This window comes from Carettochelys insculpta, chromosome 13 (genome assembly GCF_033958435.1).
Source record: "Carettochelys insculpta isolate YL-2023 chromosome 13, ASM3395843v1, whole genome shotgun sequence".
In the NCBI taxonomy this organism is placed as follows: Eukaryota; Metazoa; Chordata; order Testudines; family Carettochelyidae; genus Carettochelys; species Carettochelys insculpta.
The window spans coordinates 24413228-24427849 of record NC_134149.1 but is presented as its reverse complement, the minus strand read 5'-3'; the positions used below and the strand labels follow the sequence as shown (position 1 = coordinate 24427849).

The 14622-nt window shown below is 50.6% G+C and overlaps 1 protein-coding gene across 5 annotated transcripts in view; it reads left to right on the top strand.

The window, feature by feature from the left end:
- Nucleotides 1-367: 367 nt before the first annotated feature.
- EDA2R (ectodysplasin A2 receptor) overlaps nt 368-14622 on the top strand; it is a 29992-nt gene continuing 15737 nt past the window's right edge. For 3 of the 5 annotated variants that reach the window (XM_075008093.1, XM_075008090.1, XM_075008094.1), the window contains exons 1-5: nt 368-587; nt 10438-10573; nt 11691-11801; nt 13553-13731; nt 13873-13958. In XM_075008093.1, the coding sequence (XP_074864194.1) occupies nt 10529-10573; nt 11691-11801; nt 13553-13731; nt 13873-13958 (421 nt within the window). In that variant the 5' untranslated portion in view covers nt 368-587; nt 10438-10528. Of the gene's footprint in view, nt 588-626; nt 997-1033; nt 1309-10437; nt 10574-11690; nt 11802-13552; nt 13732-13872; nt 13959-14622 lie in introns of those variants that run through there. The other 2 variants (XM_075008092.1, XM_075008091.1) reach the window with 2 other exon arrangements.

The window sequence follows — 14622 nt, the reverse complement described above, 5'->3', positions numbered from 1 at the left end:
GAGCTCGGCCCCTAAGACAGGTGTGCTGGAACAATTTTTACAGTGAGGCTGCTGCCGGCTGTTGAACCCACCAACTGGAAATCCTACAAATAATGGAAACCACGTGAAGACAAGGGCTGCTGCCCTCTTCCCTTGCAGCACCTCGCTCCAGCACTTAGGCCCTGAGGCTGCCCCAGCCCGGCTTCTCCGGAGTCTCACTCTGCACCAATCACATTGCACCCTGTTGTCAGGCCCCACCCCTTTGGGCAGGCGGATCTGCATAGCCTCGCCCAAGCGGGCTGCTTATATCCAATGGGGAGCCGGGCCGGCGTGTGGGGGAGGAGACTTGGGGTGGAACTTCACTTCTCGTGGGTCCCTGCGGGGCAAGGAGGATGGGCGAGTGACTAAAGGGCTAGTGAGTGTTGCAGCTGATTTCATCAGCGGGGAGCCGGGACGGCCGACCAGCCTGTGGGTCTGTCGGGGGCAGAGCAGAGCGGCTCGGGAAGCGCATCGCTGCTGTGCCTCACCTTACCTGCGCTGAGTGTCGGCGGCTCCGCCGGCTCTGCGGACGCAAAGCGAAGCAATCAGTGCATGCCCGATGCGGAGCGGTAGGTGGCCGTCCTTGTGCGCCCGGCTGGCTGCCTGTGCTCGCATCCAGGCTGGGGCTGTCGGCCGCGGGGAGGCGCAGGCTGCGGAGTGGCGGGGTGTTTGCATGCCTGGGCATATCCCCGCGCGCTGGAGCATCCCGGGGGAGGAAAAGGCCCCGGGAGATGGTAGCGAGCGAGCCCGAATATGTCTCAGCCGCGCCTCGCGGGAGGGGGCAAAGCAGCGGGCTGCAAGGCGGGGGTGGGCCGGGCCTTTCACGAGCTCTCCCGGTGAGTTTCTGCGCTCGGAGGCGAGGTTGTGATTGCCCAGGAGCAAACTGCCGTGGCGGATCGGGACTAGCGGTGGCCAGGCTCCGGAGAGGCAGGAAAGCGATCCTGCCACGTGAGGCGCCGGGCAAGTCAGGACTTGCAGGTACGTTTTGGACCCTAGCTCAGGCTGCCCAGCCCCGCGGCGCTTTCTCCTGGAAGCGAACGGCCCAGATATTTTAATCTCTGCAGGCGCACGCGTTGGAATGAGCCGGGCGGCACTCTGCGTGCCACAGAGGGGTAGGTGACACCACTGTGCCTGCAAGTTGGGACACTTGACTTTAAGCCATTGCGGGGGTGGCGTGCCTGATTGTAAAGCACAGCACAAAGCCACAGGCTTGCGGATGTCCAAGCTGAGATTGCAGCTAGCGAAAAGTGCTACTGAAGATGACATATTAATGAGCAATGAGCTCTTCTGGTAAGACCCAAAGCTCATTACTAATACGTAAAACTCGTAGTCTTTAAGGTGCTACAGGACTGCTTGGGGTTTTTTTGGTGAAGCTACAGACTAACACTGCTACCTCTCTGAGACATATTAACAAACCTAGGTCTTGGTTATTTGTTATAAACTATGATCTTGAGTTTAGTATTAGCACGTGCAGATATTAAGGAGTGCGAGCAACTTTTTCCATTATTCTAATACTTCATGTTAAAATCAAACAACAGGTTATGTGCTAGCCGTTGATATAGTAGTTGGTAATGATTTCTTTAAGTCATGAAAGTACATTTCCTGAGCACGGGAATATTTATACTAGCGATGGGTGTGCTCTGTACATATTTTAAATACTTCTGGCTAGCAACTGAAATGTGCTGAGCATTTTAATGTGTATTTGCAATAATTCTTAGTAACTGCACATTAGAAATGTTTTTACTGCATTTTGTAATGTTAATTACAAATTAGGCCCTATTTTTTCCTATGAATTGAGTATGAGTGGTAGGTTTCAGTGGTTCTATGTGTTAGACGTTAAAGGAGATAAAAACAAAAATAATTTGTGGGAGGTACAAAAATTGTTACAACAGTCAAGAAATAATGGGTCCAGGGGCAAAACAAACTGACAAAAAACAAGCCAAGATTTTCAAAAGATACTGTTAATTTTGAGAAGTCGGTTAGCGACACTTTAAGAAGGCCTCATGTTTAGAAGATGAGGGGGTCATCCAAAATTTGAAGCACTGAAAAATACCCCAAACAACTCTCAAAACACACTAGTCTTTGCCCTATTGTATAGTTATGTATCTAAAACATATGTATGGTATATAAAATTATGTGTTTTATGGCCATGATCCCGCAAACACCTATGCATAAACATAAAAGTCTCAATCCTGCATTATTTGCTAGCATGGCTCTCTGCACTCCTGAGGAATCCCATGGAAGTAAATAGAACTTCAAATGGGTGTGGAGTTCTGTGTTAATCAGACACACATTTCATAGAACTGGAAGGGACTTCAGGAGGTCATCAAGTCCAGTCCCCTGCCCTCCTGGCAGGACCAAGCATCATCCCCCTTTTTTTTATCTTATTTCCCCAGATCCCTAAACGCCCCCTCAAGGATTGAGCTCACAACCCTGGGTCCTGATGCATGATTGGCCCTTCAGATTATAAATTCTTTCAGGCATGATCTATGTCTTCCTATGTGTGTCAGTGGGATTTAGCATGCGGTGGACACTACTGGGGTCCTCAGAATAATACAGTACCTCCTACGTCGGGTATTAATACTGTATTTTAAATGTCTCACTTTTATTTGCTGTTAGAACACATCAAAAGAAACAAACATAAATAGGAAATGAATATTACAGGAGTGGGAATGTCATCCTGTCATAGGCTACGTCTACATGAGCCCCAAACTGCGAAATGGCCACGCAAATGGCCATTTCGAAGTTTACTAATGAAGCGCTGAAATGCATATTCAGCGCTTCATTAGCATGCGGGTGGCCGCGGCACTTCGAAATTGACGCGCCTCGCCGCCACGCGTCTCGTCCCGACGGGGCTCCTTTTCGAAAGGACCCTGCCTACTTTGAAGTCCCCTTATTCCCATGACCTGATGGGAATAAGGGGACTTCGAAGTAGGCAGGGTCCTTTCGAAAAGGAGCCCCGTCGGCACGAGACGCGCGGTGGCGAGGCGCGTCAATTTCGAAGTGCCGCTGCCGCCCGCATGCTAATGAAGTGCTGAATATGCATTTCAGCGCTTCATTAGTAAACTTCGAAATGGCCATTTGCGTAGCCATTTCGAAGTTTGGGGCTCGTGTAGACACGGCCATAGTGTCACAAAGATGATATTGGTATTGGGGCCTGGTCTTCTAAAAACTAACAGGAAACAAGGTAACAGTTTGGAAGTATTGCAAATTACAACTTATTGGACTTTCTTGTGACTTGGAGAAAGTCTACAAGTTCACTGAAAAGCATGTTTACTTTCAAACCAAGAAAACAAATTCAGCCACTTTCTATATATGGTGAGTAATAGCTCATTGTCCAAGACATCCTATTAAATCAATGGGTTATAAACCCAAATTAGGTTATAAACCAAATGAATGGACTGTCATGCTTTAGGGAACTTTCTGAAAAGAATCTGAGTGTTGCTATCAGTTCTTGGGGTTTTATTTCAGTTCAGTGCTCTGGGTACTAATAAATCAAGCATCTACCAAAGAAAAATACAAAGGTTTTCGATTGAATATGAAGTCTGACCAATGTTCGAGGTAGGTGTAAGTTAGGTAGGGCCTAATTTAAACACTCCCATTGACTCCAGTGGTCGTGGATCAGGGCCTCGGTATATAGTTGTAGATCTATTATGAGGTGCCAGTGTAGCTTGTTAAGTCTTCTGTGAAATATCCCATTGTCTAAGTAATGGTTCTCAAAGTGTGGTCCTTGACCATCCTGCAGGTGGGCTGCGGGCTTGAGACTCTTCCCCACCCCCACAGTGGGGAGCCTGCCCTTGGTCTCCAGCCCCATGCTGCCCCACACTCTACCACCCCTTAGATGCAGCTTCATATCTATGTTTTATGCTCCAGTAGACTAATATGACTAATTAGTATTTAAGGTATTTAGAAATAAGCAATTGCGATTTGTCATCATGGGTGGTTTGCTGGTGACCTGCGAAACGGTTTGCATTGAGATGGGTAGGTCTTGGGCCAGAAAGTTTGAGAACCACTGGGCACACAGTGGAGAGCAAGCACAAAGCTTTCTTCCACTTTTGCAGCTACCAAGGACCTCCCATACCTGTAGTCTCTCCATTCCTTGTGCTCTGGAGAGTATAGGGTCTTGCACTTCTCTGGAGATGCATGATGCTGTAAGAGAGGGGTTGGGAGGAGGCTTGGTCATGGGCCAGCATCTCATCTGAGCTGGCCTGCAGAGTATGACTGGTGTACCTGGGTGACAATCAGATTCACCCACTGCAGTCCCTGAGCCATCCCTGAGGTTACATCTACACTAGCCTGGAAGATCGACCCAATCAGAGTCGACCGTCCAGGGTTTGATTTTGTGTGTCTAGTGGGGATGTGCAAAAAAACCTCTCAGGGGTCACAGTCAACCTGTGTATTCCTCACGAGATGCGAGGAGTAAGGGAGGTCAACAGGAGAAACTCTTCTATCAGCCTGGTTCAGTATGAACAGTCAAGTAAGCCAAGTGCAGATAGATCGATTCTAGATATGCAGTTGCTATTGCTAGAATTGCGTATCTTCAGTTGACTTGCGTTGCCTAGTGTAGACATAGCCTGAGAGAAGTTGTGTCCTGAGAGATACAGTCTGGCTGCTGCTGCCCTGCACACTCCACAGGGCCCTGGCATAAATGCCACAGTCTAACACAGTGGGGTAAGAAAAGTGGAGCTACTGAAAATAGCAAGTTTGCTAGAATTATGGTATTCTACATGAGTGGTCCAAATCATCGCTTCTTACACTAGTTCTCGTGCAGTATTTTGCATGCTTGTTACAAATACAAGGGAGTGTTTAAATAGGGGAGAGCTTTTTTCCACCGAGATTTTTAAGAAATCATGAAATCATTTTGATTTAGTAATTTACCAGGCTTTATACGCCAAGTTCATAAACTTTCCTTAACGCAGAACAAGGCCTATAGATTTTCGTATGACATCAATGATACTGTGGGATATGTAGGTCCCGAACCTGGAAAATCAGGTATGTTACTCTTGCACTTGCCTCAAGGTTCTAGACAGTTTCTGCAGTGGTGGAAGGACTTCTCATCTGACCCTAATTGGGACCAGAAATTTTAACCACTTACTAGTATCTAATGGTGGCTTTTCACTGACGACAAGCATAGGGTCATAGGCTACATCTGCACGAGAGGCTTTTCCCGGCAGAACTGTACTTTTGTCGGGAAAAATCACAGCGCGTCTACACGCAAAATGCACTTTGTTGACAAAACCTGGCACATCTGTCAGCAGCGTCGTAACTCTCCCTGTTCAGGTATAACGCCTCTCTGGACAGAGTTCTGTTGACAAAACAGCCATGTAGACACTCGGGGGCCCTTTTGTTTACAGACAAGGCTTCTGGTTGATCAGGTAGCCCTGTTTGCAGAGCTTCCGGTCAGCTGTTCTGTTGAGAGAGGGCTGGGCAGTCTGGCTGCTCTCTGTCATCTTTCAACCTGCTTTGATGTGTAGATGCAATCTATTGACAGAAGTTTTGCTGGGAAATCTCTTCCGCCAATGACTTCTGTTGACAGAAGCTTCTTGTGTAGATGTAGCTGTAGTGTTTAAGGTGACCAGATCGTCTTGTATGACCTCCTGAATGTCACAAGCCAACAGCACCCCCACACTAGATGCAACAACCAGAACTAGACCAAGTGTTACAGTCCACAGGAGACTAAACTCTTATAACAGAATCATAGAATCCTACGGCTGGAAGGGTCATCAGGTGCAGCTTCCTGCCCAAAGCAGGATCAACACTATCTAAATCATCCCAGCCAGGACTTTGTCAAGCCAGGACTTAAAAATCTCTGGGGATGGAGAAGGTGATTCATTCCCATGCTTCACCTCCCTCCTAGTGAAATAGCTTTTCCTAATACCCAACCGAGACATCCAGCTCTGTAACTTGGGTCCACTGCTCCTTGTTCTGCCATCAGGCAGCCGAGAGAACAGCTTCTCTCCATCCTCTTTAGATCCCCCCGAAGAATTTTTAAACAGCAGTCCCATTGCATATTTGGAGAGAGTAATGGGGTCTGATGTAGGACCAGTAGTCGGGCTCTTCTGAATTCTGATTCAGGCTCTGACACTTGATCTGTGGGTGGCTGGGGGGGTCGGTCACTCCTCTTGTCTTTGTTTCCCCATCTCTCAAAAGGAATCGTGCTCTCCAGCACAAGCTATCAGGCATTCATTTGCCTGTCTTTTGGGTCACAAGCAGAAAACTAGAGGGACTGAGGTGCCCTGTACTTGAGGTCCCCACAACGACAAGGATGTGTGAGCTTGGGTTTTTATATGTAACTTTCACTGGCAAGTTGCTCTTCACAAGTAAAGCCTTAATTTTGTTGCTGTAGAAGAGAAATTTTAGAAGTTCCACTGCTGTGACGTACATCTGAAATTCAGTTCAGCTTTCAGCAGCCATGTATTGCTAAACCAGAGCGAGGACCAATGAACCAGAGATTCAAAGGATAGAAAAGATTATGCCAGTAGAACTGCACTTAGCAGACATACTCCCTATATCATTCCTGTCATTGTCTCATTTTTCTTGTTCTTTTTATTATTACTAGCAGGGCCTGCCCTTCAGAGCACTTGCCAAGCTTGGAGCTGGATGGCAGCTCCAGCCCTGAAGATCTGGCCTGGGCCAGGGAAAGCCCAGCAGCTGCGAGGAGGGAGCCAGCAGGGGTCTCGAGCCCTGTCAGTAGCTCCCAGCCACAGGGACCAGGCTGGGGGAATCCCAGCTACTACAGCCCTGGGGATCAAATCAGGGCTGGGGGAACCCCAGAAGCCCTGAGGCTGGGAGCTAGCCAAGGTGCAGAACTTCACTGGTAGCTGTAGCCCCAGGGACCCAGCCAGGGCTGGGGGAAGCCCAGCAACTCTGAGGCTGGCTGGGGCACAGAGCCTTGCCAGCAGCTCCAGTGATGTTTACCAGGCTGGGGGAAGCCTGGCAGCTCCAGTCGTGGGAATCCATCCAGGGCTGGGGGAACCCTAGGAGCCTTGGGTCCAGGAATCGGCTGCAGCATGGAGCTCCGCCAGCAGCAGCAGCCCTGGAGATCCAGCCAGGGCTGGTGGAACCCTGGCAGACCCAGGGCTGGGAGCTGGCTGGAATGCAGAGCTCCGCCAGCAGCTGCAGCCCCGGTGACCTGGCTAGGGGAACCCTGGCAGCCCTGGAGCCAGGAGCTGGCCAGGGTGTGGAGCTCCACTGGCAGCCACAGGGCCGGAAGCCAGCTCCAGGAACCCAGCTGGGGTGGGATGGATGGATGGATGGATGCCTCTCCTTTTATATAGTATCTAGATTTATTGTTTATATTAGGGTAGTACCCGGGGTTCCCCAGAAAGATTAGGTCCCCATTGTTTAGACACCCTTGTGAATGGTGTCTTTCAGGTCACTTGGGAATTTCCTTTTATTCCATTTGTTTTTATTCATAAATATGGCCCCACATTAAAGCCTCCACTCCAAATTCTATATCAGGGTTCATATCAGAACTTTTTAGCTCTGCAATGGGCAGATGCAAACCATGGAACTAAAGAGTGCTGAACCTGGAGCTTCAAATTCAGAAATTAACAAAAATCAGGCTTTTAGATTCAGCTTTTTATGGAAGACAAATTTCATTTGTGAACTTGGATTCAAACCTGTGGTTGGTTCCTATTTGGGATGAGGGTTCAGACTCATTTCTATTTCTGTCTAATGGAAATGGGTGCTAACTAGACGCTCATACTGAGCCTACGCATTTCTTCATTTAGCTTCAGCTCACAGTTCTCATACCACCATCTTTGGAGATGATGACAAACTCCTTTACTCACTCTTTAGTGTCAGTAACCTTAGAGCTTTTTATGGACTGTGATCTCATCCCTCCTGTGATCTTTGCTTTACTGGGCTACATAAAGTCAGTGCCCTTAATTTCTTGTTGTATATGGCTTAGTTCCCAGTCCTCAGAGCATTTGTCTGCTTTTCTTTGCAGCTTATAACACTCAGTGTATGTGAGTTGATAGTGACAACTAGTGTCTTACTTTCTGGGCTTTTCCAGTGGCAGAGCTGTCCCATCCATAGGAAGGTGTTGGGAGGCTGCCCTGGGCCCCGTGCTTTGGATGGCCCTGTGGAGGCCTCCCAACAAGTCTGATGGACAAGATGGTCTCCCATAGTGATGGGAGCCCATAGGGCCCAGGGTGGTCTGGGAGATTACTTGGGGGGCCTGGCATAGGGCTCACCATGACAGCAGGAGCTGCACACAGCAGCTTGCACTGCCCTGGCTCTCTGCCAACCAGGTCACTCCACTTCGCTGTGACAGTGGGAAGTGGAGTGGCCTGGTTTGGCCCTAGCCTGCTGTGCTGCTCCCCCAAGCAGCACAGGGCCTGGGGGAGGGCAGAAGGCAGGGCATGGGCCAGGGCACTCTGCTTCCTGCTGCCATTGTGAAGAGGAGCACAGCGGGCTGGGAGCAGGGCAGCGGGGGCAAGAGCAGAGGAGAGCGGGCTTCCAGGTCACTCCAGCTCCCACTGCCACAGTGAGCGCAGACAGGGAGACCCCACTGCTGCCCCACGTCAGGCCACTGAGGTGATCCGCTGGCTTGCATAGCGCAGGGGAGGGGGCTCTGGGGAAGGGGAGCAGGGCAGGGGTGCAGCAGGGGCAGGGCTTTGGAAAAGGCATGGAGTGGAAACAGGGTGAAGCTGGGAGTGGGGAGGGTTGCCCCCAGCCCAAAGTTCCAGGTCCCTCTAGGGACAGCCTTGTCCAGTGAAGATTCCACAGCACGTGAGTCCTGAGTGTTTGGATAGTGGGAAAAGCCTGGCCAACAGCCCCTTTCCAAAATGCGGCCTCCTTCACAGCTAGTTTGCGGGCAGGGGCGGGGATCAGACCTGAGTAGATACTGCAAGGAACATTTACCATGGATGCCTTTTCATTGCAGTTTTACGTAGAAAAGGGTTGTGACTGGAGAAGTGTGGGAGAGAGAAATGGAGAGTTCTCCATATATCAACTGCTGTAACATCACCCTTCCCAGGCCATGGCTACACTAGCCCCCCTCTTCCAAAAGGGGGATGCTAATGAGGTGCTGCCATGAATATGCAGTGCCTCATTAGCATAATGGCCGTGCACGTTTCCAAAGTTCCACTTTCGAAACACACACTGCTCAAGTAGACAGGGGCCTTTCGAAAGGCGCCCCCGGACTTCGAAAGCCCCTTCTCTCCATTTGGTTTTGGGAAGAAGGGGGCTGTCAAAATCCAGGGGTCCTTTCGAAAGGCCCCTGTGTACACAAGCAGTGTGCATTTCGAAAGTGGCACTTTCAAAATGCGTGTGGTCGCCATTATGCTAATAAGGCACTGCATATTCATGGCAGTGCCTCATTAGCATCTGCTGAAGTGGCCTTATTAGCATCCCCCCTTTCAGAAGGCAGGGGCTAGTGTAGCCACAGCTCCAGTGTGTTACCAGGCTCTACTCTGGGAATATTAGCCAGACCAGGGGTCGACAACCTCCTGTTCTGGGGCCACAGGAGGCTCTTTAAGGACAGTTGTGGCTCCAGGTGCTGCCATCGGTGACTCCTCTTGCGGCGCCCTGTACTGCTGCTGCTGAAATAATGGAACTAAATTGAATTGGTTTACTGGCCGGCTGGGTGGCAGGAGGGATCCAGCCACTAAACCGATTCAATTTAGCTCCATTATTTCAGCAGCAGCGGTAGGGCAGGAAGCCACCTGTGCTGCAGGTGCGGGAAGAGCTAAGCCCGCAGGAGAGCTGGGGAAAGGGGTGGCCAAGTCTGCCTCTGCCAGAGCCCCGCAGTCCCACTGAGAGGGAGGCAGCGGCCGTGGAGTTGCATCTGGAGCGCTCGCAGCTGGAGGAGCTTGTGGGCTGAGGTGGGTTAATCCTGGGGACCAGGAGGTACGTTTGCGGGAAGGGGAGTAAAACTTGGGAGTCGGGGGTGGATTTGGGGGCTGAGGCAGGCAAAGCCTGGGAATGGGGGGCTGGTTTGTGGGCCAAGGGGAGTAGAGCCTGGGAATGGTGGGGCGTGGAGGGTTGAGGTGAACATTGCTCCTTCCTGAGGAAGAGCCTGTCCCCAGGTGCAGCATTTTCCTTGTCCTCATTTGCGCTCCAATTTGGGGCTGGAAGTCACTGACACTTTCTCGCTGGTACAAATCACTGTGTGCGCTGTTCTTAAACTTGGGGTGACCAAACGTACGCTTTGATATTATTTAGTAAGGACTGTCTCGTATTCACATGCACTGCGGCTCTTGAAGTATATGGATTTTGAAACTGAATTTGAAAAGATGTCTCTTCTCGCTATTTTGGTTGCAGGCCCCGAGCCAGACCATCCTCTGACTTGCTTCTAATGAGGCCTGTGGCCGAGCTGACAAAAACTTGCACTCTGCCCATTTTTGCATTGTTTCAAGTTGCACTGGAGGCTTCCTTCGAAATGCTTCTCAAACCCTTCCTGCTTTTCTTTAGGGTTTCGATCCAGTGTGCTGACCTCATGAGGCGGGCGGGGCCTCGTTCACCCCTTTCCTGATCTGTTGCATGAGGTTATGAAAGAAGTGACATGAAGAGAGATCAAGTACTTTTTATTCTATTTCTTGTCACTGAGGTAGGAAAATGACCTGGATACTGTGTTCTCATAGCTTCAGTTTGATTTCTGTTGAATGCTCTGTATGTGCCCTGATTGCTGTAGCTTGCACCGCTTGCATGGCCAACGTTCAAAATGCATTCTGTGAGACTTGAAATCCCCAGGAGTTCTGCCATTGACTTCAGTGGGGCCAGGAGCTCACTAACAAATGCCATATGCCTAGTCTTATCTAGGGCCTTGTATGGAGTTTGCAGCTGAGGTTTCAAATCAGTTTTGTGTTTTGTTCTGAGTTCTGGTCATGAATCCCATTTGTTACATTAATCTTGGGTGGCAGCAGCGTAAAATGTGGCTTTAGCTCCCAATAGTTATCTCTTGTTGTGTTCAGTGCTGTGTTTCACATATTCCCAGATTCCTTCCTCCCCAGTGGCTGTGAGTTACTTATCTCCCCTTGCACTGTTTTCATACTGAATCCCATGAACACGAGTTCCTCTGAGTGGAGGTATTTGCCTCTCACCAGTTTGGTACCATCTGAGGCTCTGGACTTAACAACTGCTTTGTGTGTTCCATCCAGTTTGGAGTTCTGCAGACCTGGGTACCACGTTGGTGGCACTTTGCACTGCTCCATTTCTGTAGATCTTTAGCTCTTTTTAGGCTTCTAAGTTTGGAACGGTCTTATTGGTGAGCCGACCACGATAACAAATTATCTGAGCTGGAGCGTTTACTCACTTCTTATGAGGGAACCTGCGGTCCTGAACTTGAAAATCATCATTGACCAGAATGTCCAATATGAAGTTGGAAATAAAACTGACTGCAGCTTGCTTCACTTGTAATTGCCACCAAATGGCACAAGAAATGAGCAGTTCATCTGCATGACTTGCTTCTTAATTCCCTCCTCTGTCTGTGCATAGCCAATTAACCTGATTCTGCCCTTTGTGAAGGAGGCATATGGCTTTGTTCTTGCCAAAATGTGGTATTCCTGGTGCAACACAAGCATGAACTAAAGCAAATTGGAACTTGGGGAAGGCAAGGGATGCAGGCAAAAGTTCCTTGCAATGAGGAAGCTTTGCCCAGTAAAGGACACACTTGGTTCAGGTCAGGAGTGTTACGGAACTTGTAGTAACCCTGTTTGTTTCTCCAGGTCCGAGGGGCTGCTCTAAACCCAATGGAATGCCAAGAGAGTAAGTATCTGGATGAGCACAAGAATTGCGTTCCTTGCAAGGAGTGTGGCCCCGGACAGGAGCTTTCCAAGGTAATTTGGTTGTTCTTGGGCGAACCTGGATTGTTGGCACAGGTGGTGCTAGGTGAATCCTCTACTAACCTTAACTAGAAGAATAGCGTTCGAGCTTCATTTGCCAGGGATGTTAGATTATTCCACTGATCACGGTAAGTGATGCGGAGATGGGGATAGAAGGCTGGGAAGATGGAAATACCAATAAGCAAGGGGAAGTTTCAAACTGGTGCATCTCATTAGGTTGTGGTCATCTGGTTGGACCTCATGCATATTGCAGGTCATAGAACCTAATCCATTCTTGAAATAGACCCCAGTCTCTGTCCTTGTGTGGGTCATTGGCAACGGGGCTGACAGGCACCACAGGCCCCAGGACAAGGTGTGTGGGGGAACTGGCTCCATGCCCCCGATGGGGCAAGGCCTTGGGTGGAAGGGGCAGGGGCAGGGGCAGGGTAGTTAGTGCTTAGTGCCACCCATACCACGGTGTGCCCTCCCCAAAGGGCCCTCAGAGCCACACAGTGCAGTGTTCTGGAATCAATTCAGACGGCTACAGGACACTAGTAGCTGCTGTGGCTGGGAGTCCTGGGCCCCTTTGAATCTCTGGGTCTTGGGGCAGTTGCCCCCTTTGTCCCCCCCGTCCCGGCAGAGGGCCTGGTCAGTGGCCGTGGGTATCCCTCTGGGCCAATGGCTCTAAAAATGGGCTGCTGTGCCTGAGTGAAAAGATCTAGCTAAATCTAGTCTAAGATCTAGCTCTGCTCGCCAAGACTGTGAACTCGTCAGTGTTTATATGTGACCCAGAAGTGGGCCGAGCGCCACACTGAACAGGTGTGCTACACGCTTCATTGATGCTGGAGAGCTTGCGAGAGCCTTGACTAGCTCAGGCAGCAGAGGCTCATACTGCTCGACCCAGCTGAGAGCAGCCCTGCCTCCCACCCCGAGGGCACGGCATTACGCCAGCACCCCCGTCGCAGTACAGTGGGTTCTAGTGCGGTGGTGCCCTACAGTAGCTTGAGGGTTACCATGCAGCTCAGTGGTTTGAGCATTGGCCCTGTAAATTCAGGGCTGTGAGTTTGATCCTTGCGGAGGCCATTTAGGCACCTGAAGCAAATACATTTAAAAATATGTATATCAGGGATGGTGCTTGGCCTTGCTGAGAGGCCTGGACTTGAAGACCCTCCCAGCTCTCTGAGATATGTGTATATCTCCATATTTACTTGTGGTTGTCATCCTTCTGTGTTTGCCCCCGCTCTAACAATGCCCTCCCCTAGAGCCAGCCACCCCTGCCCCCTGTGCAAACTGAATGAATGCTGTGACTCGCTGCAGGAGTCAGGCCTAGAGCTTCTGCCATGTGCTTGTCCCAAGTGGGTGGGGCACATGGGCAGAGGGTAACCACTGGTGCAGCTCTGAGGGGCCACATTTAAAGGCTCCAACAGCCATGGAAGGTTCCAGAGCATGGAATAGCCACAGCATGGTGTCCCATTTGCCACATGTGGTGAACGTACTGGATGCCGCGGTTCAGTGACTGAGGCAATGCATGAGGTATCACTGAGTGTGGAGTGACTGCCCCATTTGTCTGCACTGGCAGAGCACTGCTGCTTCCTGTTTCAATGCAATGCAAAGACATGAGGTCCCCAGTGTGCAAAAGACACCCGAGCATGTTCTCTCCATGGAGACAAGCCCTCTGCCTCTGGAGAAAGGAGGAGCTGCTTCCCTAGGTGGGGTGTGAAGCCATTTTTGTGTCTCAGTCCTGGCCCTGTGCTTGTCTCTTGCAGGAGTGTGGCTATGGTGAAGGAAGAGATGCCCTGTGCATTGCTTGCCCTCCCCGAAGGTTTAAGGACAGCTGGGGGTATCATGGTTGCAAACCTTGTCTTTCCTGTCCCCTCATCAACCGAGTCCAGAAATCCAACTGCACTGCCACTTCCAATGCTGCCTGCGGGGAGTGTCTGCCGGGGTGAGTGCAGCTGGTGGCCAGAAAACCAGCATCTGGCGCCCATAGGAGAGCAATAAGGAGGTGCTGTTGAACGAGATGATCTCTTCAACTCTCTCTTGCCTTGCCCTGTTGTGAGAGCATTCCCTGCTTTCTCTTTGGCAGGTTTTACAGTAAAACCCGGATTGGCGGGCTGCAGGATCTGGAATGCATCCCCTGCACAAAGCAGACCCCTTCCTCTGAGTTTCAGTGTACGTACCGAGCAGCACAGCTGCCTTTCACTGCATAACACGTCATGTCACAGGGCACACGGTGAGGCCTGCAGGAGGTGGGAGAAGGGATGGAGCGGAGTGGGTCAGTGGTACATGTGAGTCAGTATCCCTTGTCTTCACCTGTGGCCCCTGTTACATGCTTCCAATGGCAGCTGAAACCCCCAGGGTCAGGCCTGCCAATGGGGGGTGGAAGGGAGCAGTTGCCCCAAGTCCTGGTGTTAAAAAGGGGCCCTGAGCTCTGGCTACTGCAGTTGCTACTTCAGCAGTGGCAGCAGCTGGAGCTCCAGGCTCCTTTGATGTGCCAAGGCAGCACTGCTCTGCCACTCCACCTGGCTCTGGGGGTGTGGCCCAGTGCCTCAGTATGGGTGGAGCTAAGGCGCCTCTCCTCCTGTCCTTGGCCCTGCTCTTAGTGGGGAAGTGTGGAGCCAGGCCCCTCCCACTTAGCCCAAGGTCCTGTGGTGGCTGCCCATAATAGAAATATGGGCAGGTCTACACTTAAAACGTTGCATTGGTGCAGCTACACCACTTGGCACTTTAATGAAGACACTCTAAGTCACCAGGAGAGCAAGAGGCGGTAGCTATGTCGGCTGGAGAAGCTGTCCAGCTGACATAGCATTGTCTACACTAGTGCTTATTGTTGTAA